General features: G+C 40.7%; 1 protein-coding gene across 1 annotated transcript in view; it reads right to left on the bottom strand.

Annotated features, from left to right (window-relative positions):
- dpy19l3 (dpy-19 like C-mannosyltransferase 3) overlaps positions 1 to 26,348 on the bottom strand; it is a 62,021-nt gene that overhangs the window by 32,340 nt on the left and 3,333 nt on the right. The window contains exons 2-11 of the mRNA XM_069660955.1: positions 26,232 to 26,322; positions 20,869 to 20,990; positions 20,135 to 20,280; positions 15,354 to 15,477; positions 14,971 to 15,105; positions 13,457 to 13,588; positions 9,953 to 10,054; positions 9,459 to 9,532; positions 5,823 to 5,981; positions 2,193 to 2,324 (exon numbers count right to left, since the gene is read on the bottom strand). Of these exons, the coding sequence (XP_069517056.1) occupies positions 2,193 to 2,324; positions 5,823 to 5,981; positions 9,459 to 9,532; positions 9,953 to 10,054; positions 13,457 to 13,588; positions 14,971 to 15,105; positions 15,354 to 15,477; positions 20,135 to 20,280; positions 20,869 to 20,990; positions 26,232 to 26,322 (1,217 nt within the window). The remainder of the gene's footprint in view (positions 1 to 2,192; positions 2,325 to 5,822; positions 5,982 to 9,458; positions 9,533 to 9,952; positions 10,055 to 13,456; positions 13,589 to 14,970; positions 15,106 to 15,353; positions 15,478 to 20,134; positions 20,281 to 20,868; positions 20,991 to 26,231; positions 26,323 to 26,348) is intronic.

The raw sequence follows: 26,348 nt of genomic DNA on the forward strand, positions 1-26,348 counted from the left end.
AAAAATCAGTACAAGAAAAAAAAATCTGGTAGAAATGCCTTTTTCCATTTAGCTGCACAGTTTTTTACAGTAGATATGCACAGCATGCCCAACAACATGTTTCTTGTACTCCTGGAAACATCCAAATTACTGTCTCCATCTCCAGATAGAGATATTTGCTGTGGGCTTTTTTGGCACTTGAAACCTTTGGACACAATCTGCAGAGTAGCATGGGTGGCGGAGACATGTAGTCACTGTGCCAAAAACACAAGTAAAAGAGCCTCCGGCTGAATGGATAACTGGTGCTGCCTTTGGTGCTTACAATTTCCACTGACTCCGAAATATTCATACACGTGGGTCGCAGTTTCCACAGAGGCACACTCCTTCTATCAAGGTTTTTTATTTTTTTCCAGACTTCGCAGCTTTGCGTGGGAAGCAGCTCAGAGATCTTTGAAACCCCATCTCGTGTAGGTTTACAAATGAGCTCAGAGTTCAGGCAAATGAGTGCAGCTCTGTCCTGCTCTGTATTGGATCGGGGGAAACTGAGAGGTAGTTATATAAGAAAAAAGGGAGTCTGATCTTACATTTTTTTAATAATACATCCAGAACTAACAAGCCCAACAGTGCAATACAAACACAATGTTGTTGGGTTTTTTTTTTATTTCTTCTACATTGATCGTCAACCGGTGAGACTTTTTGTCCGGAAAGCCACATAGGCTTTAGTCTCCGTCTTTAAGCATAACATGAAGCCATTCAATTATTTAACTCCTTTCACCACAACATGTTCCTTCATTCCTTTAAAATGAAAGCCAGCTGGAAAAAAGTTTTTTAACCAACTCATGGTGCCAACATTGTTAGCTAGCTACAGCTGATTAACTCAACAACACAACAAACAGCTTACAAAATAACAGTCTCCAGCACAATTGACCCTTCGCTAAGTCCTGCCACCCCTTGGTTACTGTTGCTATGTCTGTCAAGCTTTCTCACCGGCATGTAAACATTATGGCATTTTCAACTACAACAGTGAGAGATGTTCAAAGGGAACTAATAGCAACTTTCTGGAAAAATAGTTGCCAAATACCAAAGAGAAGCAGACAGAAAGGACAACACGCATTTGAAAGCTACATCCAGAAAATAATTTGTCAGCAGAGTGTTGAGAATGAAGAGGACAGAAAAATCGAGGCTCACCAGTCTCAATGAAAGCGTCAGGCACCCCACGTCTTTATTGTCTAATATGTTTTAGCCCATTGCTAGCAAAACTAAATTATCCTACTATTTCATTTTTTTTTAAAGCTCTTCAGGATATTGCTTGCATATCGTCGGCTTGATCCATACACTGGATCTCCTAAAGGCACAATGGGAAAGTTTTCAACAACAATGACACAAACCGAGGGGTGGTAAAATAAAGGCTGTGCCGATATCATCGGTGGTGGTAGCGGTGATGGTATCGCAAGCGGAGACAAGCTGACTGCCTTCCACTATTTTTAATCTATTTCCGAATTCTCCTCTTGAGTTTTTGGCTTTGAAAAAAGCAAAAAATTTGACACCCCCCTCTAAACTTTGAGGATATCTGCTGTCGGACTTGCAGATTCCATATGCACATCGTTGCAGCATTTCTCCTTGTTCTGAAAGCTTGACAGGCCTCCCACACCTAGTTACGGTTGTAACATAGGATTGGACAGTGGCCGTTCAAGGGAGGGCTTAGTAAAGGGTTAATTGTCATTATTTTATTACTATTATCATTGTTTTCTGCAAATGTCCAATCTTGACAGGTAAAAGTGATCCATGTGAATGTTGCTTAGCAGCGGTCAATTGTGTGCTTGTGTTGACTTGTCTTGTACCAATAACTGTGCGAGTGTTGACGCATCCAGGTTTGAGATGTCAGTGTGTCAGCCATAGTTCAGAGTATTAATCATCAGTTGTCCACCTGTGTCCACTCTCTCTGCTCCTGCTGGGAGTGGTGTCACTGCTGGAAAGACTAAGGCTGTGCTGGTGCTTGGATGGCTGAACAGGGCTAAAGAGGAGCACTCAGACACTTAGTGAAAAGCTTCAGAGAGCACTTGGACTTCAGCATCTGCTCAAGAGCTCTTGTAATCAACCGTCAGGAGGACAAGTACCTTTGAACTGTCCCTGTCTGAGAGTTAAACCAGTGTGAATCTGCATGTACATCATCCTGCATTTACATGTGTGCATGTATGTGTGCATGTGCTCACCTCATAGTGCTGAATGCCAGCAGGCCATAGAACAGTGTGTGCATCAGATTATAAGCCACATCTGGACGAAAAGCCGCCGCTCGCCCCTCTCCGCCTCCTTTCCTCTCCTCAGCTGAACCTCCTTTAGGTCTGCTGAGACACAAAAAAGGCAGCAAGACAAAAGACAACAGTGATACATAAAACATTGCAGCCAGACGCTTCAGAGGCAGAAGGGTAGGTGGGTGGAATTGATATTATTCAGATTATTCAGATTTCAGCAGCTATTATTCAGATTTCATTAGTTGTTTCTAGAACAGGCGGATACGCAGTGATGCACACCCACGATTGTTTCTGTCTGCAGGAGTCAGCACACAGACAAACAGAGAATGGCCGGAGGGCAATGATGTTGCTCCCGTGGTTTGGCCTCTCGTACCAAATGAGATGGACACTTGCTAACATTTGAATACAAATCAAATACGGCTCTTTCTTCTACGTGTGCTGTGGTAAACTGGATTAGATTAATTCCTGAAAAGGGAAATAGCCCTTTGCTTCACGAGGTTAGTATTCAAGCCATTTAACAGCAGAGGGCGAGATGATATGCTAATGTTATTAGTCCAACGAGTCTCCTCACCTTTCACCACAGGCAAATAAAGCTGTGAGGGGCAGCTGAACAATATTCTGTCTTTCAGAGCATGAAGCAACAATGTTGTTACTAAATCTGCAGTGATGGGGCGTCGGCGACAGAAGGGAGGTGACTTATATGGTGACTGGGTCTCTGCTCTCTGATAGCCATCTGAGGTCCATTAATTCTGCAAAGACTGAAACATTTTCACTTCACTACCTGCTTTGACCAACATGTTCTACTGGCTGATGCAAGGTGGCAAACTGAGCTGTCATGTTGTTGCTCAGATTTCTGGACCAGAAATGGTAACAAATACTAAATGATTGAATCTTAACAAGGAATAAGATTTTAAAAGTCATCGATAATTGAACAGATGTTTTAACTTTCTTCCTTCTACATTGCTGGTAATGCATGTGTCAATAAAACCCATTTATTAAGTGTAAATTTGGAAAAGTTCAAAAAGGCTGTATGGATTAGACTACGTGAGCTGTGTTTGTATAAACCTGAACAAATTAGATATCAATTGTGATTCATGAAGCTCACAGCCCAAAGGTCACAGTGTTAATTTAGGTCAAAGAGAATTAGTTAAGAAGAATTAACATGATCATTTAAACGACAGAATATGTCAAACATGCATTAACGGATGTTTTTGGGCCCCTGGGAGGAGCAGAAACAAGCTGTAAACACAACACTGACAAATCAACTTTAAGTTAAAATATCCAACTTTTTGGAAAGATTTGCTTATTTAGACAACAGCAGCAACATTAGCATTATTTAAGAGTCTTACTTGATTTAAATTGCAGTATTTACACTATGTACAGCCCACTAGGTTTTTCCTTGTTACTACTTTAATGAGAAAAAGTCAGACTTTAATATCTCAAATGTGGTGATAAACTGCAAGCAATGATTTGGAATAACTGACGTTGACGTAACGTAACAAACCTTTTAATAACCTGTAAAAGAGCAGTCATCTCTGGAGCTCCCCCCCTCGTTAAAAGTTATGAAAGAAAACACGATGAGTATGATCAGGCCATAATGACACAAAACCACATAACTCCTGAACAAATGTGTTGAAATTCTTGTACCGGGTTAAGAATGTTTTCTGGCATTTGTTGCAAACCCCTATGTGTTTTGTTTAACATGCTTTGACCATCTATTTTACAACAATGAATGAAAATCAAGTTTACCAAGATTTGTAATGAGTTGACAGTTGATGCTATATAGCAAAGTTTCAGGAGCAGGACCACACCTCAACCACGCCTCTTTTGGCATTCCCATGAATTCACACCTGCCTCTCTCCTCCTCTTTTGGTCTAGCATTCTGCACCCTCCTTCCACCGTTGCTCTTTGTCTGTTTCTTTCTGTCTGAGGGGGTTCGGTATGTCCGGGTGCTACGGCGAATTCCCAGTGAAGCGTCGCCAAAACACTGACCGCAAGAACTTCAACCTCTCCACGTCCAAGCATCATCATCAATCTCATTTATCTTTTTAGTTAAATCGTATCCTGTTGATGGTGTGGTCTTTGCTAGATTTCTTGCTAACTCTGTCCGTGTTATGATTTTCTGATTGGTGGGAGTCATGTTATTGGACTAGTCTTGTCCAGTTATATTCTGCTAGTGTATCTCAGCACCCCAGGGCTGTATACCAGATTTTTGGACACAGTGAAAATCCAGATACAGTTTTTCACATTAAAGTAATAATCTTGATTTTCATGTAAATAAATGTCTGTTAAGTCATTATCTATCGCCAAATGAAGAAACAATGGTGATTGAGCCTATGGCCCACTGATGAAAGCTTTTGTATTTGCAGTATTATAGACTGGGTGTCTGTGGGGCAACTTTCACAGAAAAAATCACAAGCGGCGCCCAGTTAGTGACACATTTTCCATCACCCAGCAGTGGTTGGTCTGCCAGAGAGGGTAGGTTGAGCTAAGCGGCTGCTTTTCCAGTCTCTGCAAGTGTTGCGAGTAAACAGTAATCTACTATGGCTGAACAAACAAAGAAAAGATTGATGACTACAGATACAACTTCAAAAATAAGTGAAAATCCAAAGAGAAAGAAACAAACTCGACGCTCAGATGAAGCAAACAGTCTAAAAAGGAAAGCGACCGTCAACGAGGAAAATCAAGAGTTACAACCTGAGCCAACCGTGGACGCCACACATGCAACACTGTCTGGATATCTGGGAAGCGTGCTCCTGCCATTATAGTTTATCGCCATAGGTGCCGCCACAGAGAACAAAACCGAGATCTTTGAGATAATCACTTTAAACACATTTGCACAAAATCTATCACAGCAGACTTTTATGGTTCATTGTCAAACTTCAAGTCAGTTGTATTTTCAGTGTGGGTATGTCAGCCTTTCACAGTATTTGATTTTTGGTTGTTAATGATAGCCATCTTGATGCCAAATGCCTCATATTTTTTAAAGCGTTTTGTTTTACCCCTTCAGGGACTGAATCCCAATAAATCTGCACTAACTCAATACGGCTCTGCAGCTTTAGGGTTACAAATGAAACAAGCAAGGCATCAATAAAGTCCAAAACTCCCCTGAAGTCCAATTATCTTCCTGATAAGCTTTTATTATATATGCAGGATTCATGATTCATAAAAAGATTCAAATATATATCTGAAAAAAGTGTTTGGGCCGAAGGTGTGCTATTTAAGAGAGGTCACAGGGTAAAAATGGTCAATAGATGTTTTTCTGTTGGGACTGAAAGTACAAAGTACACACACCTCCATACTTCAGACTAAACTGGTCTTTAGCTTTCAGTTTATGTTATTAACAGAAAAACAGAAGTACAGAGAAGGAGCTCACTCTACTTTATAATTAACATCAACAGAATGGAAGAAAATGTAAAAATTATGCACGCAACTGTCTGACTCATTTCAACTTTATAGGTTTATTACCACGCATCGCCTCCAACACAGAGCTGCCAAATACTGATTTTCATGAGACAGCAGAACTTACAAAGTTCTCCCCCTCCATTGTTCCCTAACTAACTTCCTGTCCAACCATTGTCCACCACTCACCTCAGGTTCTGCAGCGCGGCCACTGCCAATGTGCCGCTGAGCAGCAGCAGTGTGAGGATGTAGGGGTACAGCAGCAGCGTACCAGCCAGGCGCTCCAGAGTGTCGAGGGGCAGCAAACCGAAGGCCTCCTCACACAGATACAGACTGGCATCAAAATCCCTGCAGGAGAGAGAGGGAGGAATAGAACAAGAGGAAGGAAAAAATCAACTCTAACTTACTTTTTATCCCCTGAAAGTGTCAGTGAAATGTATTGTTTTGTTTTTTCTCTAATTCTTTGGTGCTTAACTCTTATTGCAAAGGTAATCACTTGTCTAGCAATGAGTCTGCTGAGGATCCTCAGTTAATAAGCTTTACTTTACCAGTTTTGTAATAATGCCAGCTCTGGCTTTACAAATCCAGGCTGATGTGGTGTTTAAAATATTCTCTTTAGAGTCATCAAACTAATTTGGTTGTTTAAACACGGTTCTACATTTATTCTTTTAATCCCATGTGAGCTTATCTTGACTAACAGTGCACTTTTATTTTGAAATAATGGCAACATGATAAGAAAAAATTTGAAACCAATAACCACTGACATGTGAAATATTGCCCCTGGACTTCATGAGGCTGGCATATAAAAAGCATGCTTTTAAAGGATGCAAGTGTTCAATATTGTGCTCCACATTGCTTACACTGTTTTCATATTTCTATTACTGTGACACAAGAAGCTGTTATGAGTGAATGCAGGCTGGATGTTGGTGCATGATTATTGAGTCTCTTACACTTGAAAGTGCATGTTGTTGTTGTGGTGTTGAATATATAACTAGTCCATGTGGCCTCATGTTGTCTGCATGTTTTCTTCATAACTGAGAAATCTTTTCAGCCACAGAAACTTCTAGTTGAGTTTGGTTTAGTTTCTCAATAACCTACATTTTTTCATAAATCACAAGAACTCATTCTGTAGAAAAATTCACACAATACCCCTGTGAATGGTGTATTTTTCTTTATACAACAGTTGGTTCAGACCCAGTAATCTAAGGCTTTCCATGATCGGTGATAAAGAGAACAACATCCCTGGGACTTTTCACTGTGTGTATCACTCCGCCTCAGCCAGGTGTTCTTAGTACTGTTAATTAATATTACAGCAGACCGTGTATGTCTACATTGATCAAGCTGATACCTCTGAATGCAGAGTGCAAGAGAATGTTTGGGTGCTCGGCAACAAAAGTCCAGTTTCAGTTAAGTTGTTGAACTAGTTGAGTTGGTGGAGCAAAAAACAATCTGTTGTTTATTATTACTGTTTACAACTATTTGCCACTTGTGTAACTGTTGTATAAAAGCAATATCACACTCGAGATCATGAGGTACTGAATATCATCATGACAGTGATTATCTGCAGCACAAGGCCTTCGACCGGAGTGTGATATTGCTTAAAGACCAGCTCCAGTCATGTCTTGAGACATATAAAATGCTCTGCTTGAAATAATAAATTGTGTCTGAAATGTTTCAGTTGGTTGGTGGAAAAAAGAGGTTTGTTGCCAATTGTTACTGTTTACGACTATTTGCCACTTGTATAAGTGTTGTACAAAAGCAATATCACACTCAAGGTCATGATATTGTACTGAACATCATCACAGCTGTGCCTGCAGCCTCGTGCCTACGACCGAAATCACTCCCTCTCATGTGACAGTGCCTAAATACCATCACATTACTACTACTGATGCATTAATGTGTGAGCAACATTTGACTGTTGCTGGTAGAGGTGGAGTTTTGAGAAGAGTAATGGGGAAGGAAAGCAGAAATCAGTTCTGCTACTCAATTATAATATAATTTAATCTCATTGGAATTTAAACAATCTTTTTAATTCGTAGAACTCAAAAACGTTGACACTTTGACACTTTTTTGAGGGATCACCTGGCATAAATATTGGGATACAGTGGTTTACTCTTCAACAAGTGGATACGTTTAAAGCTCATCTTGTTTGTTTGTTTTGGCTGAAAGTAGATATAGATACCAAAACCTGTCAAAGAAACAGTGAAGAAAATAGTGCAATTTTGGCCACTCAAAAGTAATGGGGATAGAAGAAAGAAAGAAAATGGAAACAACAATAACCTCGAACCCGTACCTAAGTTGAGCAGATAATCCTGATACTTTTAACAACTATTTCCCATGACTCTCAGAGGTCTTTGTTAGATCCAGATAACTGCAGGTTTGGCCCGAGGAGCTCTGACAAAAACTCCTCTGGGGACACCGGTCAACGTGCCGGGCGGTAAGTGATAAACAACTTCCCGTCAAGACTTCCTTTTCCGCGTGCTGCATTGTTACAGAAAGAGAAACCGTTTTCTTGTGATTTACTTGTTACTAATGGGTCTTACCTTTGCCAAAATTTCAACGTTTCAAAATTTCATGATGCAGATTTGCAAGGAGTAAAAATTCAAGCTTTGTCAGGTCTGTCCTCAAGAGAAGAAGAAAACTCTTAAAATGCTTGTTTGTTGAACGGAGGTCGGATCAATCTGTTGCATTCGAGGAAGTCGGGAAATCTGAACGCTTAACAGCTTTCATGACACAGCATCAAGGGAATTCATCTCAAGTTAAATTTTAGAACTAGAGCAGATTGTAAGCTGTTAGCGTGCAGATGTCTGTTTATAATAATAAGAAGCTAAATAATTGTCAGATGATGCTGATGGGAGACGGGATGGCATTACAGCGGATTACATTCCGCTGCTTTTGCTCTCCTCAAGGTTTTTCTTGCATACGCTGCAGCCTGCTGATACGTGATTGGTCAATATTTCTCGGACTACAAGCGTAGTTCAAACGGAAACCAGAACACTTGCCTTCCCGGAAATCCAGGTCCCTGCCTACAGATTCTACTATGTAGACTGTTCTACTACGTAGAATCTGTAAATAGAGATTAGGCTCCGTCTAATTCACTCACAAACAGTTAGTTATCCATATACAAAGAAGAACTCTTCCAACTAAAACAAACAAACAGGAAAGAGCAACAAAAACATTCATAAACTGAATTTATTATCTCAATATGGCATGAGTAGAGTATAAACTTGTGTTGTTTTTTAAGAGCATACATTTGGCACATTACATTGGCAGTACTGCCTCTGATAAACTGCTCCGCTGATAAGTAATTGAACTGAGAATTGAGATATCACAATACCAAGAACAAAACTCGAGGGATAAAAAAAGGAGCAGTGGGAGAGAGGAAATAAGCCTCAGAGAGAGGGAGAAGCATGAACGGAGGCAGAGATAGAGAGTAAGCATTGCCTTTTCCACAGCCTGCTGAATAATTGAAGGGCCAGTTGTGTGGCGTCGGGTGTGTGAGCTGTGTTATCTGCCACCCCGGAGCAGCTATCCAGTGGCTGAGCTGCTCTCCACACACACAGTATCTGATCGATGGGAGGCCTGCTGCCGTTACCCCCCCATCTATTATTCACACACACACTAACGCTTCAGGTGCTACGATACTGCTGCTCAGTGAATAATACAGTCAAGCTGGATCAAATCAAGAGGTGTGTGTGGGTGCAGCCTGTTTGTGAGCACTCCCCTGTGTGCTGCTGCTTTATAAGAGAGCTTGCGACTGTTTTCAGGAACAGAAGTGAGTGGATCTGTTTGTATGTGTGCATCTGCGAGAGTGTGTGTTCATACCTCGTCGACCCCAAGCCAAACTTTGATTGGATGAATTTAAAGATGTGTTCATCTGATCTGAGCTGAAGTGCTTTCTGCAAACACACACACAAACACACACGCACACAGATAAGGTCATCTTGTCAAGGCTTGAAGATCAGCATGCTGAGATGTATGAATAAGTAAATAAACCAAGATTATATGTTTACCTTACATCACACATAAAAGTTTAAGATATGTAGGAGGAGGAGAGGAGGGCTGCAGAGGAGGGGGACGGTAGAGTGTAGTGAAACCAGTAACAAAAGAGAGGAGGGGAGGGAGAGACATGAGACGTAAAGAGAACAAAAAGAGACAATAAAAAGCAGAGCAGACAGGCGAGGAGATAAGAGGAGATATGAAGAGAAAAGAGTCTGCGAGGGGGAGAAGAGTGGAATGAACAATAAGGGAAGACAGATACATTAAAAAACAAGATGGGTAAAGGGGGAATGGGGGCAGAAGAAGGAGAGAAGGAGCACCTTGGCCAGGTAGTTGATGATGCAGGTGAGGAGGAGGACCATGGCGCTGTGGAGAAGCAGTTTGCCCAGACGTACCAGCAGGCCTCCTGTCTTCAGACCAGACTGCAGGAGCAGACAGCAGCAAGAGAAAGTCAGCCATCTGTTATAAAGTGAATGCAGCTTCTTGTGTAGAAAGAAGAGGAGAGCAGACACACACACAACTTCTTTTGCACACAAAATTTTCAAGTAGTATATTTCGACCATGGGGTGGGTACCGTAAATATTTGGTGTATAAGACACGTTTTTAATACTTTTATTTTCATCTAAAAAGTGGGCTGCCTCCTACATACTGGTGCGACCAATATACCAGTAGAAAATGCAGAGAAGTATGTTGCTGTGTTACGGTATTTTACCCAGATGATGGTGCTATAATCTAGGTAAAGTCGTTGGTTGTTAAGTGGTGATGTCACATCTCCGCATTACGCCGGGAACACACCAGATGCCGAAGCGCTGCGAAGCGCTGCGAAGCGCTGCGAAGCGCCGCGCAACGAAAATCGCGCGCGAGCCGGAGCACTTCCGTTCACACCAGACGCGCATTTCTCCGCGCCAGTCGACAAGCGCCTCTGCTCCTCAGCTGTCGTTTACTCACATTTGGAGCTGTTTTTTAATCATGCTCTCTCTCTCTGTTTGCGTGTGTGTTTTGACACCCCGCCTGCACCCCCTATAGCCAGTCCACTTTGTGTCTTTCTTGTGTGTGTGTGTGTGTGTGTGTATGTGTGCGTGTGTGCCTGTGTCTGTGTCTGTGTCTATGTCCATGTGCTTGTGTGTGTAGATACTGACAAATATATAAAAGCACACAAATATAACATCGCATTTGTCAATCGCGGTGTTTTATTTTGAAAATTGTTTAAATTTTGAAAATTGACCGGATTCTCTCGTTGTTTCATGTGTGACTTCCTGCCAGGATTGACGCGATCGCTCGCGGCTCGCGCAAAAAATAGACCAGACGCCGAAACAATCGCTGCAGGGTGCGAGCCGGCCGCGGAGGTACGCGCCGCAGCGCATCTGGTGTGAACGACACAATCGATTAACATGGGCGCCAAAAGGACACGGGCTCCGCTTCGCGGCTATTCGCGGCGCTGTTTCCGGGTCCAAGCCGCTACAACATCTCCTATTCACAAAATGCTGCAGTACTGTTTTGTGCTTTCCTCACTGTTTTAAGCGAGGAACTACCTTGATTGTTGCTAACGCTTCGTCAAAGAAATGCAACGTCATGATCGCCAATCAACGTTACCGTAGGCTGCTAGCAACCTCTAGCTACAGCATCGGTAGCTAGCAGGACTGCAAACTGGACATGGCGAAAACAGATGGTAGGCTGTAATTTGTCTGTGTTTTGAATGAAAATAAATTGAAATATTGTTTAAATAAAAAAATTGTATACATGTTTTTATCAATGAATAGCTAAAGGAAACCTTTTTCCCTCTGGGATATCCCCAAAAACAGACTGCGTCATATCCAGTGCAATTTATATTCTGTATTTTACGGTAATTGTTTTCCATGTCAGAGGTAAGTCTCAAGTCTTGGCTATGAAGTTTAGAGTATATCTCTAAGTGCAGACTAAGTCGCAAATCAACCTAAACTGTGTTATGTATACATGTTTTCTATATACTTACTTTCATTTAAAAGAAAACAATTTACAACATTTACAAGCAACATGATCAACGACCTCAGTTTGTTCTTCAGCGATCAGAGTTAGGGTTTGATATCAATTCCCAGCTTCGAACTACATAACAAGAATTTAAAAATCATCAGAACTCAATGATTCAAATAAGGTCTGCACTCAAAATTTACATGGAAGATTCTGACAATGAAGTCGTTGTAAAGCAGCCAGATCTTTTCCCTAAAGAGGATCTGACTGTTGCCTCTGGTTCATCAACAAAAACACACTGACCGTTTATGATATCAGAGTAATTTTACACAGCGATGCTTCTTTTATCTCACAAATGGTTTTTGGCCGAGCATAGACACCAGCTTGCATATTAACCAGACAGCAGCCAAATGTTTCATTTTGGTCTTTTACATTAATTAGCTTTAGCTGATATCATTTGAATAGTTTTCGTTCATTACTACAGTGAATACACGCTGGACTGCATTGCAAAATGCATTGAGCACTTTATCTGCTGTCAGAGGTGTTGAAAATGTAAAACACTGCATTATATTTTTATATCTTTAATTTTAAAATAGTTTGGAATGTGATTCTAAAGTCTGGAGACTAATCCGGCAACTAATTTGTGTATAGTGCCATCTTGTGTAGCCGCCATAACTGCAGTGGCCACTTCTTGTCTGCTGCTGCCTGCTGACTGTGAAAGCAGCATAGTACAGATGTGAGACAGTTCTCCAGTAACTGCTGAAGTTACCTTAATCAGGCAACCTTAACATTATTTTTAACATATTAGAGAACGGTCACAACAACAGCCTGATTACATAATGGAGAAACCATATTTGTGCTGCTGTGTAATATAACGTTATTCTACTAGCTAGTTAGCTTAAACATTAACAGCTGCATTTAATCTTGACTAGTTATACTGGCAAATAGTTTTTACAGATATTCATTCAGCTCCTATCTTCAATTTATTTGCTAATGCAACAGGTCTGTAATGATATGCAGCTCCTAATTGATGATGCTAACTAGCTAGTTGAGGAATGTTATATGCGCGATCATTTCATTAGCCATCTGACGATGAACAATAAAATGCCGTCCACAGGTCCCTCAGAGAGGGCAGAAATTATTGTAATAATAATAATAATATAATATGCTCGATCCTCTGCGCGGCCAGTGAATCTATGTTCAGTGTCTATGTAAAGTTACATGGAAAGTAATGGTAATAGTAGAAAATTGTTTACGCACGGATGTAGGGAGATGCCACTGCAGTAATGGCGGCTTGTCAACATCCTGTAATTCCCCCGATTTGTATAGATTGAAGTAATATATTATAAGTCTGATTAAGATCTATGCCTGTAAAATATAAACAAATGGATTGTATGTGCCACCTTTTAAATAAAACATCTACAGCATGTTGTTGCTGTAAACAATTTATTTAAAACCAGACATGAAATATTTCTCTCTCATTTTCCCATTTCTAAACCTTCCTCCCGCTCTCTCTCCATTCCACTTTCATCCCGTCATATTAAATGTTTCTGTAATTGTTACTGTGACAAGATCTGATTTCACTAAATTACATTTAGACCCAGCCACAAAAATGTGTCCCCAGCATACAAATTGAAATTATCTTCTGCAAAAACTGACTGCAGCACACACACAGGCCTCTTCACGTCTGACAGAATGCAACTTAATCTTTCTCCTGTGTTTTGAAGACAAGCTACTGCAACTGTCTGGATCCTATTTGGAGTGACTTTGATTAACTAAAAGAGTATGCTCTGTAGGGCCATTCCTGTTTTTCTGTTCTTATAATAACACTTCAGGGACGGACACACACACACACGCTCTCTCTCTCTCTCTCTGACCTGGCAGTGTCTGATGAAGAGTGCAGCTACGATGAAGCTCAGGACCAGAGATCCCAGTATCATGGAGTTACAGAACTGGAGGAGCCACACACTCAGCAGTCCGCTCACTTGAACAAGGTAGAGAGTGGTCACCTGGAGAAACACACACACAGAAACACACATTGCTGTGGAAACACGTAGGAATCAGAGCTGACAAAAGCAAATTAGGCTAACTAGCGTCCTGAGTGGAAGTTACAGGTTCATTATGTAACCACTGATTTTATATTCCTGCTTTTAACTTGGGCAACATATTTTTTTGCTATGTGTGTGTGGTTATGAGAAAGTGCGTGGGTGTGAGAGACTGTGTGTGGGTGTGTGTGTTTAAATTGACTGCTCTGAGTCATTCTGTATTATGTGCTGTAGTCTTGTAACTTGCTGATGAGCTTTAGGCTAACTCTGGTACAATGCATCGGATGGTAACATTCATGTTTAATATTGTACACGGCCCCTTTTAAAATAAATAAAAATAAATAAATAATGTCAAAGAGGAAAACAGCTTGAAACGCCAGCCCTTTTTACACTGCGGTTCCGCCTCAGCGTTGTAAAGAAGCTCCCTTGGCATGCAGCCTTTGCCATTTTACATTGGAACAAGCAACGCCCACATAAAGCCGCCCCAGTGTGTGTTTTTACACAGCATTCAGGAGTTTCCGAAGCAAAATGTGCGGAAGGTGTAAACAAACAGCGCATGCTTCAAATACACACACATGGCGCTGTTCCACCCTGCCGGCTACGCAGTTTACACAGACGCCATTACGCCTCTGCTACTACCTCCGGTGCCGGCTAAGAAGCGATACGACCTCGCCCCACCATTCAGAAGACAGAACGTGACAGAGGCGTAATAATCCCGCCTTGAACTGGCAGTGTATGAGGGGCTATTGTTAGCTAATGTTGTATGTGGTGGTTGAAAAAGAGGAAAAAACTTATTTTATGAATGTTGGTAGGATAACAGCATAACACGCTAAATTAACTAGAACATCTCCCAGCAAAACACCCACACAGAGGCTTGAGGCAAATTTGCCCTCAAGCTATTTTGTCATCTTCTGAAAAATGTATAAAATTTCCACAAAAACTGAAGTATAAAAATAGTTTATATTTAATTTAACACAGAGAGAAAAATTCAAATTTCGGCTTAACTTGTTGTTTGGGGCTTTTATTTGCTTAATAAAAGACAACAAATCAAGCTTCATTCATCTCCATGGTATTGGAGTGAAGGCATTAATCTCAGATGCATAAAAAAAGAAAACCATCTGCATGGCCTGACACACTACAATTGAATGCGTGAGGATCTTATCGTGTAGCTTCCTCAGAGACTGAAAAAGGCTTTAGACTGAGTGGGAATGTGCAAAAGCAAGAAGAACTTATGCACATGTGTGGGCAGCACAAAGAGGAAAGGATCCAAGAAGCTAAAAAGCTCTAATTCAACCTGATGAATGGGCTCTTTTAGAGTACAGACTGCACACTTCCTCTAGTCATACCTGTGTAGTTGTTAGGAAGTCTGCACAGTCCAGGGTGTAGATGATGAGAGCCTGAACAAGGAGGATGAACTGGTTGAACTGCCATGTCAGACAGAAACAGAACGTGGTCACATACATTAACCACACCATCACCTTCTGCAGAGGGAAACACACACACACACACACACACACACACACACACACACACACACACACACACACACACACCCAAACACACACTGAGGTTAGACACTCAAACTGGAAACTAATGATATATATACACATTCATGCTGTGCTGCTACCAGGTTTACAGATTATAGATTATTCAGCAGAAGGATTTGTTTTGGTGGTGAGGACAGTCGATGGCTTTGATCGAGGGTGGTTGTGTGTGTGCGCGTGTGTACCTGCTGTAAGGCGCTGAGCTGAGGCCTGAGGTAGCAGGTGATCGTGGTGACCTGCAGAGCCAGGAAGGGCAAAGACCAGTTCTCTCTGAGGGAGATGGTGAACTCCACACGAGTGGTATCCACCCTGAAAGGATGGAAAGAGGAAGCGATGGAGAGATGGGTGGAGGGTAGAAATCAATTTTAAGCATTGATTTAAAACTTTACTCCAAACGAAGGGCTAAACATACTGCACTGACTTTTTGCAACTTTCCGTGATATATGTGTTGGCCAAAACAACCAGAGGATTCTGTTAAAGTAAGATATCAACATCTGGGGTGCTTGTTTAGCTCAGTTGGTAGAGCAGGCGCTCCATGTACAGAGGCTACAGTCCTTATCGCACTGATCGCAGGTTTGACACCCAGTCTGTGATCATTTGGTGCATGTAATCCCCCACTCTCTACTCCCCACATCTCCTGTCCATTCAATTAAAAAAAGGGAAAGCAAAAATCATCTGATTCGTTGTTATTGTGATAGCTGCAAAAAAGTACATTTACCCCAATTTAATTTTAAATGCAGTAATATATATATACTTCAAACCCTGCTGTTTGCTTTTTGATCATGGCTGTTCTTTGTGTGAGTTTTCTGAGGCTGTAAACTCAGCGACCTTTCATTTTACTGTCTGCAGGGGTCACTGAAGAAGCCTCACCTCCTGTATTGATCCAAGAGGACAGCGGAGAAAATGCCAGAAGGCTTTCCCAACTCGTTTCAACTTTCTGCACATTTTTAAGAACAGGCCAAGCAATGCAAAAACAGCAAACACAGCTGACTCCCACTAAAGACAAGTATATTTACTATAACGACAGTTTAACCACAGTCTGTTATAAGAATAATTCAACATCTTAGGGAAAACGCTTCCAGGGGTTAACAGCTAGCCAGGCTCTGCCCAAAGATAACAAAATCAAGCTGCCAACAACCTCTAAATCTGACATATTAACATGTTGTCTCATTTTGTTTAATTGGTACACAAACAGACAGACGCAAAAACGACATGTTCCTTTTCTGTATGTAGTATCTTCCAGGAGGACAGTCTTGGATTTCACATAGAGAGATGTGTTTGTTGTTCCAACCAAGTAATCTGAATGGACAAGAGGCATTTTATTAGTAGCGATGTATAGAACATCATCACTGGGACATTTCACTGTGTGCATCACTCCGCCTCAGCCAGGTGTTCTGAATACTGTTAAGTAATAAATCCCAGCGGACCGTGTATGTCTGCATTAATCAGGCTGGTACCTCTGAATCACACAGAAGACTCTTATTTCCCTGGTTGATGATAAATTAAAACAAACAGATAAATGTACATGATAAAAACAGCTGATCTGTGGTAACCTGTAGACACAGAGTGCAAGAGAATGTTCGGGTTGCTCGGCAACGAACGTCCTGTTTCAGTTAAGTTGTGGAACTAGTTGAGTTTGTGAAGCAAAAAACAATCTTTTGTTTATTATTACTGTTTACAACTATTTGCCACTTGTGTAACTGTTGTATAAAAGCAATAACACACTCGAGGTTGTGATGTTGTACTGAATACCATCACGGCTGTGATTATCTGTGGCACAAGGCCTGCTCCAGTCATGTTTTTAGACATATAAAATGCTCTGCTTGAAATAATAATTTATTTTTCATGTTTTTTCTGCAACATATGTTTAATTACCTTGTAAAAATCCTCCCAAGGCATCTCCTCCTCCTCCCTCATTAAACATTCCTGAATCTGCGTAGTCCCAGTCCACTATGTACTATGTTTCTCCTTTCGTAAAATTGCAGCCAAAAACAAAACATGTCTCTGCCGTCTTTTAGTGGCAACTTGTTGAAACTTAGCTAGCCTGAAATGTAGTAATTAGTAGCAGTAATGTAACGATAGTAGACAGTAGTGAGTTTACAAAAATTACAAACAAAAGTTGTAACAAAAGTTACAGCTGGCTCGTTCATCGGTGGTGGTTGCCATAGGTTACACATAATGATCTGCATAGCGTCATCCCGTCCATTAACGGGATTGGCTCCTTAGGTTTGTGACGTCTCAAACCTGCCAATCAGAAAACGTGTTGTTCAGCCTGTCCTTGGTACACTGCAGTTTAAAAGCAGACAGGCCTAGCCATGGAGATGACTGCTTATGCTGTCATGGAGACATGGAGATGTTTACAAGGTTAAACACCTGATTTTCACTGGAGCGGGTCTTTAAGTGTTATCACTGGTCATCACAGAGTGTCAGAAAGCTGACATAGGACACCTTATCTGACTCTCATGGCAGTCATCAATCAGATCGATACATTCTTTATGAAAGCATGCTGTCCCATGTAGCTGTAAAGGAAGCATCATTTACAACGTGAAACCACTTGAGATCAAATCATGAAAAATCCAATAATGTTTCATCAGGTTTTGTCGTTAACTGAATGTGACACACAGACTTCAGCTGCCTGATTCGCACAGACCGACAGCATCCAAGCAGCTGGAACAGATCAAAGTTTAGTTCTGGTTCTTATTGAATTCATATTCTGTTCACATGATATTGATTTTGGAGGTAAAGTGCTCCTTTGCTGGATTTCCATCGGGTAAGCAGCTGCTATGAAGCAAAGTTTAAAGAGACTTGCTTTTAAGGGCGATTTATTTTCTTCCACTTGAATACCGCTCTGAGGGAAAAAATCCTCAATAAAAACGCATCTTTGAAAATATTCCCACATGACATAAAAGAAGAAGGATCTATTGAAACTGACTCATTCACAGAATTTATTTCCTCAGGAGCTTTATCAAACTTATTTATTTTCCCTGTGTATAAGAAATCATGAGACCTTTATTTCACTGCTTATGAATGCTTTCTGGAATCCTTCCACTGCTATTATGTATGACGATACAGAAATATATAAAATAACTATATATAATTTCACATAAAAGGGGCTTTTGATTGAAACATTAAAAACACTATGTCTAGGCATTCAAACAATGTGAATAGAAGAAAGACATCTTGTAGTCCTTATAAAAAGAAGGGTTAGGATTTTACCAGAATTTGAGACAATCATTTGCGGACATAATCTCCACGCAAACATGAAACTAAAGGATACCTAAATAAATTATGTGATCTAGATTGTTTGAGCTGCTCGGCTGTCGCAGCGTCTCAGCATGCTCTAGTTTCTTTGTTTATTGAATGTTGGTTTACTCGTCATATCTGTGAGAACGTTTTCATGCAAATTTTAAGAACAGTATCCTAACTGTGTTTCAATTAAAGTAGATTATTTGCCTCTTTGGACTTGTAGGTGCAACTTCCAAATGCACACCTGAGTTACAACTCGACAGGTGTGGTGAGGAGTCAAGACTTGCACGTTTGACCCTGACCCATGAAGCAGGAGAGGGGGCGATATCTGATAAACTTCTTCTTTGGCCAATTCATTTTTTATTCACGTTACCCTCATTCATGTCATAAGCGCCGCGAGGAGTCACGAAGTAGTGATGCAGTGAGTCCAAATTGCAGGAAAATCTATTTAGAGCACCATATATTTGTAAATTAAAATATTATTTGGCATCAGCCTATTGATAATTGCATTGCACTGCTCAGGACGACGATATATTCCAGTATCAATATTTTGTCCGAACCCTCGTATCGAACACAGTGCAACGCCACATGAAAGATACCAGGGTTTTTTCACTTTGAGGTCAAATCTGCTCGACCAAATGATAATATGCCCAGAGAATGCAGGTAAACCACTTGAGAAGCTGCTCAGCAAAATTGTCTCTGACAGCAAAAATGTTTGGACAGTGAATACAAGCTATTAAATCATGGAACCCTGTATCTCCAGTTTTATAGTAATAAGGTTAGACTTAAATTGGAAATCTCAAAGATCTCAGTTTCGTTCTCTTTGGCCGCACCTATGGCGATAAGCGGTAATTGCGGGAGCACACTTCCCAGATATCCAGACAGTGTTGCATGTGTGACGTCCACAGTTGGCTCCGGCTGTAACTCTTGATTTTCCTCTGTGACGGTCGCTTTCCTTTTTAGACTGTTTGCCTTCATCTGAGCGTCCAATTTGTTTCTTTTTCTTTGAATTTTCACTTATTTTTGAAGTTGTATCTGTAGTCATCCATCTTTTCTTTGTTTGTTCAGCCATAGTAGATTACTGTTTACTCGCAACACTTGCAGAGACCGGGAAAGCAGCCGCTTAGCTCCTCCTACCCTCTCTGGCAGACCAACCACTGCTGGCTGATGGAAAACGCGTCACTAACTGGGCGCCGCTTGTGATTTTTTCCGCCAAAATCGCCACAGACATCCCAGTGTGTTATACTGCAAATGCAAAGGCTTTCATCAGTGGGCCATATGCTCAATCACCATTGCGTTACCTCATTCGGCGACAGATAGTGACTGAACAGACATTTATTTAAATGAAAATCTTTGAGATTATCACTTGAAGCTCTCTCTTGTGCTCCAGGAAATCCTAAATGTAAATATTGAGCTTGATCCCAGATCAAACGTGTGTTGAAGGGCCTTGAATACTGTCTTCTGGGAAATGGGGAATAAGAGCTTTGTGTTGAGATTTCTGTAAGCTACTCAAAACACATGTAAAAAAACATGCATTGAAATAACTCAGTCAGGAAAACTGGATTTGTGTCTATCATCACACCCGAGGTTTACTGTAGGCAGCCTTTTCATGGGAACATTAAGGGAGGATTCACCTGAATGGCATCCAAAAAGACATCTTATGCAGAGCTGTGCTTAACATTTAAAAAGTCAAGTGCATGTCTGAAAATAGTTTACCCACCTGTTGAGGATGTACCAGATCCCAGTGAGTGTACCAGCCAGCCACGAACCAGACAGGAGCCATGCTGTGAGGTACAGAGCGATCACATACACAGCTTGGAGCGAGAACACTGTGTAAATGTAGAAATACACAGGCTCCAGATATGACTGGACCACACACACACACACACACACACACACACACACACAAACAGAAACCATTAGTTCATTAGGCACTTTAAATGAACACACAGAGTTGACGACAGTGACAGCGACTGACTGGAGCACTCAGGAACACTGTGGCATTTCCAAAGTTTGCTCTGATATTTCACTTCCTGGCATTCTTGTCACCATCAGATTGCTGAGGAAGCTAAGTCGCTGTTTCTCACTTAATTGATATGCCAATACAGAAACCTTTCCTTCAGCGTGACAAGTGCAAGTGTGCCGAGCCATGTCAGCCAAATGGACTAAATGTAAAATGCCACAGCACCTCAACACTGACAGCCTTTTAATGACTGTAATTCATAACATAAAAAGGAACTTGGTTTAAAATAATGACAAAATAAAACATCCACATAAGATTTATATCAATATAGATTTGATTCTTGCATTTTTCACTTAACGGGAAAGCTTCGTTTCATGGCAACATGACAAGAAAAGTCACAGAGACAGTCAATCATTATGAAATAGTGGCTGTCTAATCGTAAGTGTTTTGAAAGCCTTTTGTAAACAGCAGACAGCTGAGTGATGTGTTACCTGTATGGGCAGCGATCTGTAGAGAACACTGAGAAAGACCTCCTGGTAGATATTCATTCGCTGTAGGAGATTAATGGTCCTCTTGGATTCTGTCAAGTTGTCGTGGATCAAATCTGAGAGGCCTAGAAACACACACACACACACACACACACACACACACTTTGAAAATGCCATCAGTTCTTCACAGTGACATCGACTGACAACAATTATTATTGGCTTTGTGATAACCACAGAAGAAGGGATGTGAATGTTCCCCAAAGAAGAAAATATGTGTACGGTGCTTTTACAGAACAATGGCATGGTTTGAATTTTCTGTCAGCCACAGAAACCACAGACTGTTCTGCTAATATTTAATTCCTTAATCGCTTAGAGCACAATGGATGTCTGAGCCCATCAGTGCGCTCAACCTTGGAAGCCCTTAAACATCATTTTATTTGCCGAATTTATAAAACTTTCAAGTAATACTGTGCAGCTTTTTCTCCAAAAACATTAGCTGATCACTCACTCAGTAAGTAACATGTCAAGGTTTCAGTTTTATACTTTTTTTTTTTCTGTTAAATAAAACAAGACATTCCATGTGGAGCTGTTTCACATGGCAAATACAGCTAATTTCATACAGTATATTGAATTGAGCAGCTGTTTGAGATCTATCAACTTCCTGCAGGAACTTTTGCGTAAGAGGAAATTCTTCCAAACATGCTGAATCAGAAATACTTTATTGATACAACAGGGACATTATAGAGTTACAGTTGCTTACTGTAAGAAACATAGAATAGAAATAGCAAAAGATATTCAAATCCAAATTTAAAATGTTTAAACAAAGTCCTCTAAAGCAGTGGTTCTCAACTGGTCTCGTCTCAGCACCCAGCACCTCCTCCTTAATGACATATCGCAACCCAAATTTCTGAAAAAATGTGACCACTCAAATCTAGTTAATGAAATAATGGTGCAGTTTGAACTTGAGATGGAACAAGACATCAAACACAAAACACAACAGTATAAAAGCCAACCAAAATGACCAGCAGGAGGCAGTGCATAAGAGGAAAATATTCCCTCTACATTTCATTCAGTGAGCAGCCTTTTTTATCAGAAATAAACCAAAAAAAGCAACATAAATGCAACCACTGTCGGGTTATCAAATCAGTGGATACATGGCGTGTGAATGAACTACACTACTACTGCACACATTTCATAGGAAATGTCCTTCAAAATAAAAGAGACTATAAATTAGACTTTTTGCCACAACATTTTTTTTTTTCAAACACACATCTGCGACCCACTGAAAACAGCAAATATGCAAATGCAGAAGTTAAACCTGCATTCCTACTATCGGCCAGCAGGGGGCGACTCCGCTGGTTGCAAAGAAAGCCTGATTGTGTGAGAGCAGATGAGAAAATATCTTTACTTCGCACTTGATTTATAACCCCAGTAAACATTTTTTATTATTTTAAAGTCTTCTTCAAGACAGCATGATGTCACATTTAGAGTGAAATTGATGATAATGCAGGGTATGCTTCAGGGGGGATACCTACCTGTGACTGACAAGCCCCGTGTAGCATCTGGTTGTACTGAAAGACAGTCTACGGAGCCTGCTATTCGTGTTTTATGTAAAAAAAATGTGTTTAAATCCTGTTTTTTACAGTTAATTCTGGATGCCACTTGCTAACTAAGCTAGCGCTGGAATTAGCTGACAACTTTGTGTTTGCTTTCTATAGTCACTTCTGATTCCAAATAACAAGAAAACGACGGCCAAAGTGACAAACTTAAGGCAGGACGCTAATTTCACTTCACACCAAATGTTGTTAATATTACTAAATTAACAGCAAGCAGAGTAGGTGTAAGACACAGCAGAAGGTCAGTCTATAAACTGCAGGTGTTTCTCGTGTTTCTTGCTCTGTGTGACATATTTTCAGCAATGTCGCTGCATTCTTCTATCTCAGCTATTATGTGCTGAGAACAATGATATTATTACAGAAAAAGCCATAAAAATGAGAGCCAGGTTGTATTAAACCTAAATTATCCTTTGACAATGGCACGACTGAGGTATCATTATTCTAAATGAAGCACTGGGTGCAGTATCATTACTATGTATTCGGTTTGACTGTAACAAAGTGTGACACCAAACCAGCAGCAGAGAGCCGGCTTCCTGCTGCAGGCTGCAACCGGCCAGTCCGATCACCGCTGAGTGCTTGAGCCACAGAACATCTTAAAACCCTGACCTGTTTTCCATAAACATTGTACACATTACCACCCACACACATGACCCACTCTGCCTCATCCATCCATTTTTATCGCTCTCTTTCAAATGGTCATGTTGGCTTTATCCCTTCTTCTTCCTTATGTCCTTCTTTCCTCCCTTTCTTTGATTCCTCTTACCCACATACATACTTATACTTTCCATACATGCATCTGTATTGCTACTTCCATTTCTCTACATCCACATCTTGCCATCCTTTTTTTTCCTTTCCCACATCAATCTTTTATTTCCCATTTATTCCATTACACCAACACCACATCCTTTCTTCCGACCTTATATTTTTCTCCTCCCTGGCTCACTCTTAAAACTTAAACTACTGTAGTTCCTGTGCATCGAGCCATTCTGCCAAAACAGAAAAAAAAGTAAACTCAGAATGAGACAGAAATGGAGGTCAGCCAATTGCTCAACCGATTAGCCTTCAGCTAAATTATTTTCCTCAGTGGAAAATTAGGCCCGTTTCCAACTAGGAATTTTACATGATAATGGGGACAAAATAATTAGACTAATTTCCCTCAGACCAGACTGTGCGTCATAAAAACTGCAGTGATTTGTTGGGTCTGCTTGGAAAATGGAGGTTAAAAAAGTTTCCTTTCCCCGTAAGAATGGGCAGAGACAGCCATCTGGTGACTTAATCCATGTACAATGTACAATGTTAATCTTTTCAAGATTGGCTAATGGCTAATAGTGTAGTAGTCTCACAAACACAAATCATGTAAGAGGGTCTTAGATACACTTATAATAGCTAGAAAAATCTAACCATACTGAGAGAGTCATATCAGAAAAAAGAAAAAAAATCTGCTTGATCTCGTATTGCAGAGTAGAGACAGGTCGTCTTATTGGGTCGTGATATCATTCAAATTGACCCTGTGTAGCTGCCTATCTTGCATAGTTGATTGTATTTTCAAATTGTGACTTTTTGCTTTCAACCATAAAAAATAAATTCAATTTTATTATTTAAAATTCCAATTGTATGGAAAATGTACCTCTTTCTTAGGCTACACTAAATGGAGTCGCAGTGGACACTTCCCCACATCCAATAAAGATTAAGAAACAGGAACTAACACTAGCCTAAACTCTGATAGCATGTATGACCGGCTCCACAGTTATGAAATACTAATTTAACAGTGCCAGTCATGAATGGGGCTTTTTAAAACCAATGACCAAACAAAATAAAGTACTTTGGTCAAGACTTGCTACTTAGCCGTAGAAGTACTGCAGCATTAATTTTGTAGTAAGCTAGTTAGGCCTACTTGAAACTCGTGCACAGTGCTTCAACTAATGGAGAAACCACAGCTTGACAGGCCTGTCAAGGCCTTCTTATCAGTGTTTGAGTGATGAGTTAAGCAACCAGCCAAATATCAGCCTCCCCATCTATGTTACTCTTGATTCTTTGAGTCTAGTTGACTAATTTGATAAAAGAACAATTTTGGTGTGAGCAAAATTACCACAAGCATAGTGCATACCCAGCCTTGGGAAGGAACCGAATACAAGTAACTGCGTTAGGTAATTAAGATACAAAAAAAGGAAACTGTATCTGTTACAGTTACAGAAAAAAAGAGGTAATTAAATCACAGATACATTTATTAAAAATGGGGATTACTAGCAGGATTACAATTTTAAAATACATTTTAAACTGAAGACAATATAACACCAAAGATGCTCTGTAACATCTGGAGTCTCATTTACAAACCGTCCGTCTGACTGTCTCTGATAATACCATGCACCTGCGCACACACGTTACGACGCTTCACGGCACAACACCACTCCCCAAAGTTACCATTAACAGTTTCTGGTTGCCATGGTCTGTGGTGAAAACAATGCTTTCACTGGGGGGAAATGTGGCCATCATTTTGTCTTCAAAGGAGAAAATGGGAGCAACATCGCAGCACAGTGCAAGTTCTGCCCTCCGGCTGTGAAAATGCTGTCACTATCCAAGGACTCCACATCTAATTTACAGAAACATTTACAAGTAAGACCGGCCGCTAACGTTAGCTGCACAGAATTCCAGATAAAATGTTAGCTAACCCATCGTCTTCTACTACTACTACTGAAAGATAGTTTGTGACGCTGGTGATGCCGCAGCCGGGATGGTGTGGGTAAAAACACAAGCTCCAGACTGGAATAAGTTGATGGCAGTTTACTTGAAGTTTGAGTGTGAAGTAGTGTGAACAGCAAACTTAACAAAGTACATTTAAATGTGTATAATTACTGCTTTAAATTTAAACAGGCATTCGCTCATTACAAAAGTAGCAACATTTCTTTGCTCTTGTCTTTATTTGCAGATTTAGTGTTGAAGTCATCCAGAAGTAACTGAAAGTAATCAGTTACGTTACTTTAAAATTGCAATGCTTGGATTAGGTTACTGATTACATTTTTAACAAGTAATTAGTAACTGTATCAGTATACATTTTTAAAGTTACCCTCCCAAACATAGACTGTTTAAAAAGATGGACGACATGACACCTCCCTAAAAGTGAAGCCAAAACATTTCGGGCGCCCCCTGCTGACTGGCTGCAGTATAGGTCATAAAGCCCGCCTCCTCCATGTTAACAGGTGGGACATGGGTCAAACTATGAAATTAAAATACAACCGGATACATTTTTCTCAATTCTCAACATGGTTTCTGTCATTATAGTTAGTTTTTATCATGCTGATTTACGTCAAAGTGTTTTTTTCTGACAAGTAGTTATTTGATGCTGTCAAAATGATGATTGACAGCTCTGTTGACAAATTCGGCTCCTGCTGCCAATCAGTTCCGGGTGAGCAGAGTAGAGGACGATCCGCGAGTAGAAACGTAACTAAAACAATCACTACAGTCATTGAAGTTTCCATACCTGTGAACGTTAACCTCAGACCAACACTGAGAAGCTGTTCTGCTGTTAAACACGCCGGTGTGCGGGATCCTTGCTGTTTTTTTCTGTAAGTTAAGTGTGTGTTTGGGTTAGCGGAAGGGCTACGGCCGCTTCACTCGCCGATCTCTACAGTCTCTGGCCCCATATGACGTCACCATTGCAAGATGGCAGCGCCTATCACAGGGGCTATTTTGGCATCAATTACGTACAATGGGAGCAGATGGAGACGTTATTGCTCCCAAATCTGTGCATACCTTCTTGTATTGATGGGGCCTGCAACATTTGCTTGAAGTAGGAGTAGTAGAGTCCACACTCGGTCCGAAAGGAAATCTCCCGCTCCACTTCCTGAAAGCAAAAAGGAATTTTGGTTT

Source organism: Semicossyphus pulcher, unplaced genomic scaffold, assembly GCF_022749685.1.
Source record: "Semicossyphus pulcher isolate SPU_LCO1_2020_fin unplaced genomic scaffold, fSemPul1.0.p SCAF_1, whole genome shotgun sequence".
Classification (NCBI taxonomy): domain Eukaryota; kingdom Metazoa; phylum Chordata; class Actinopteri; order Labriformes; family Labridae; genus Semicossyphus; species Semicossyphus pulcher.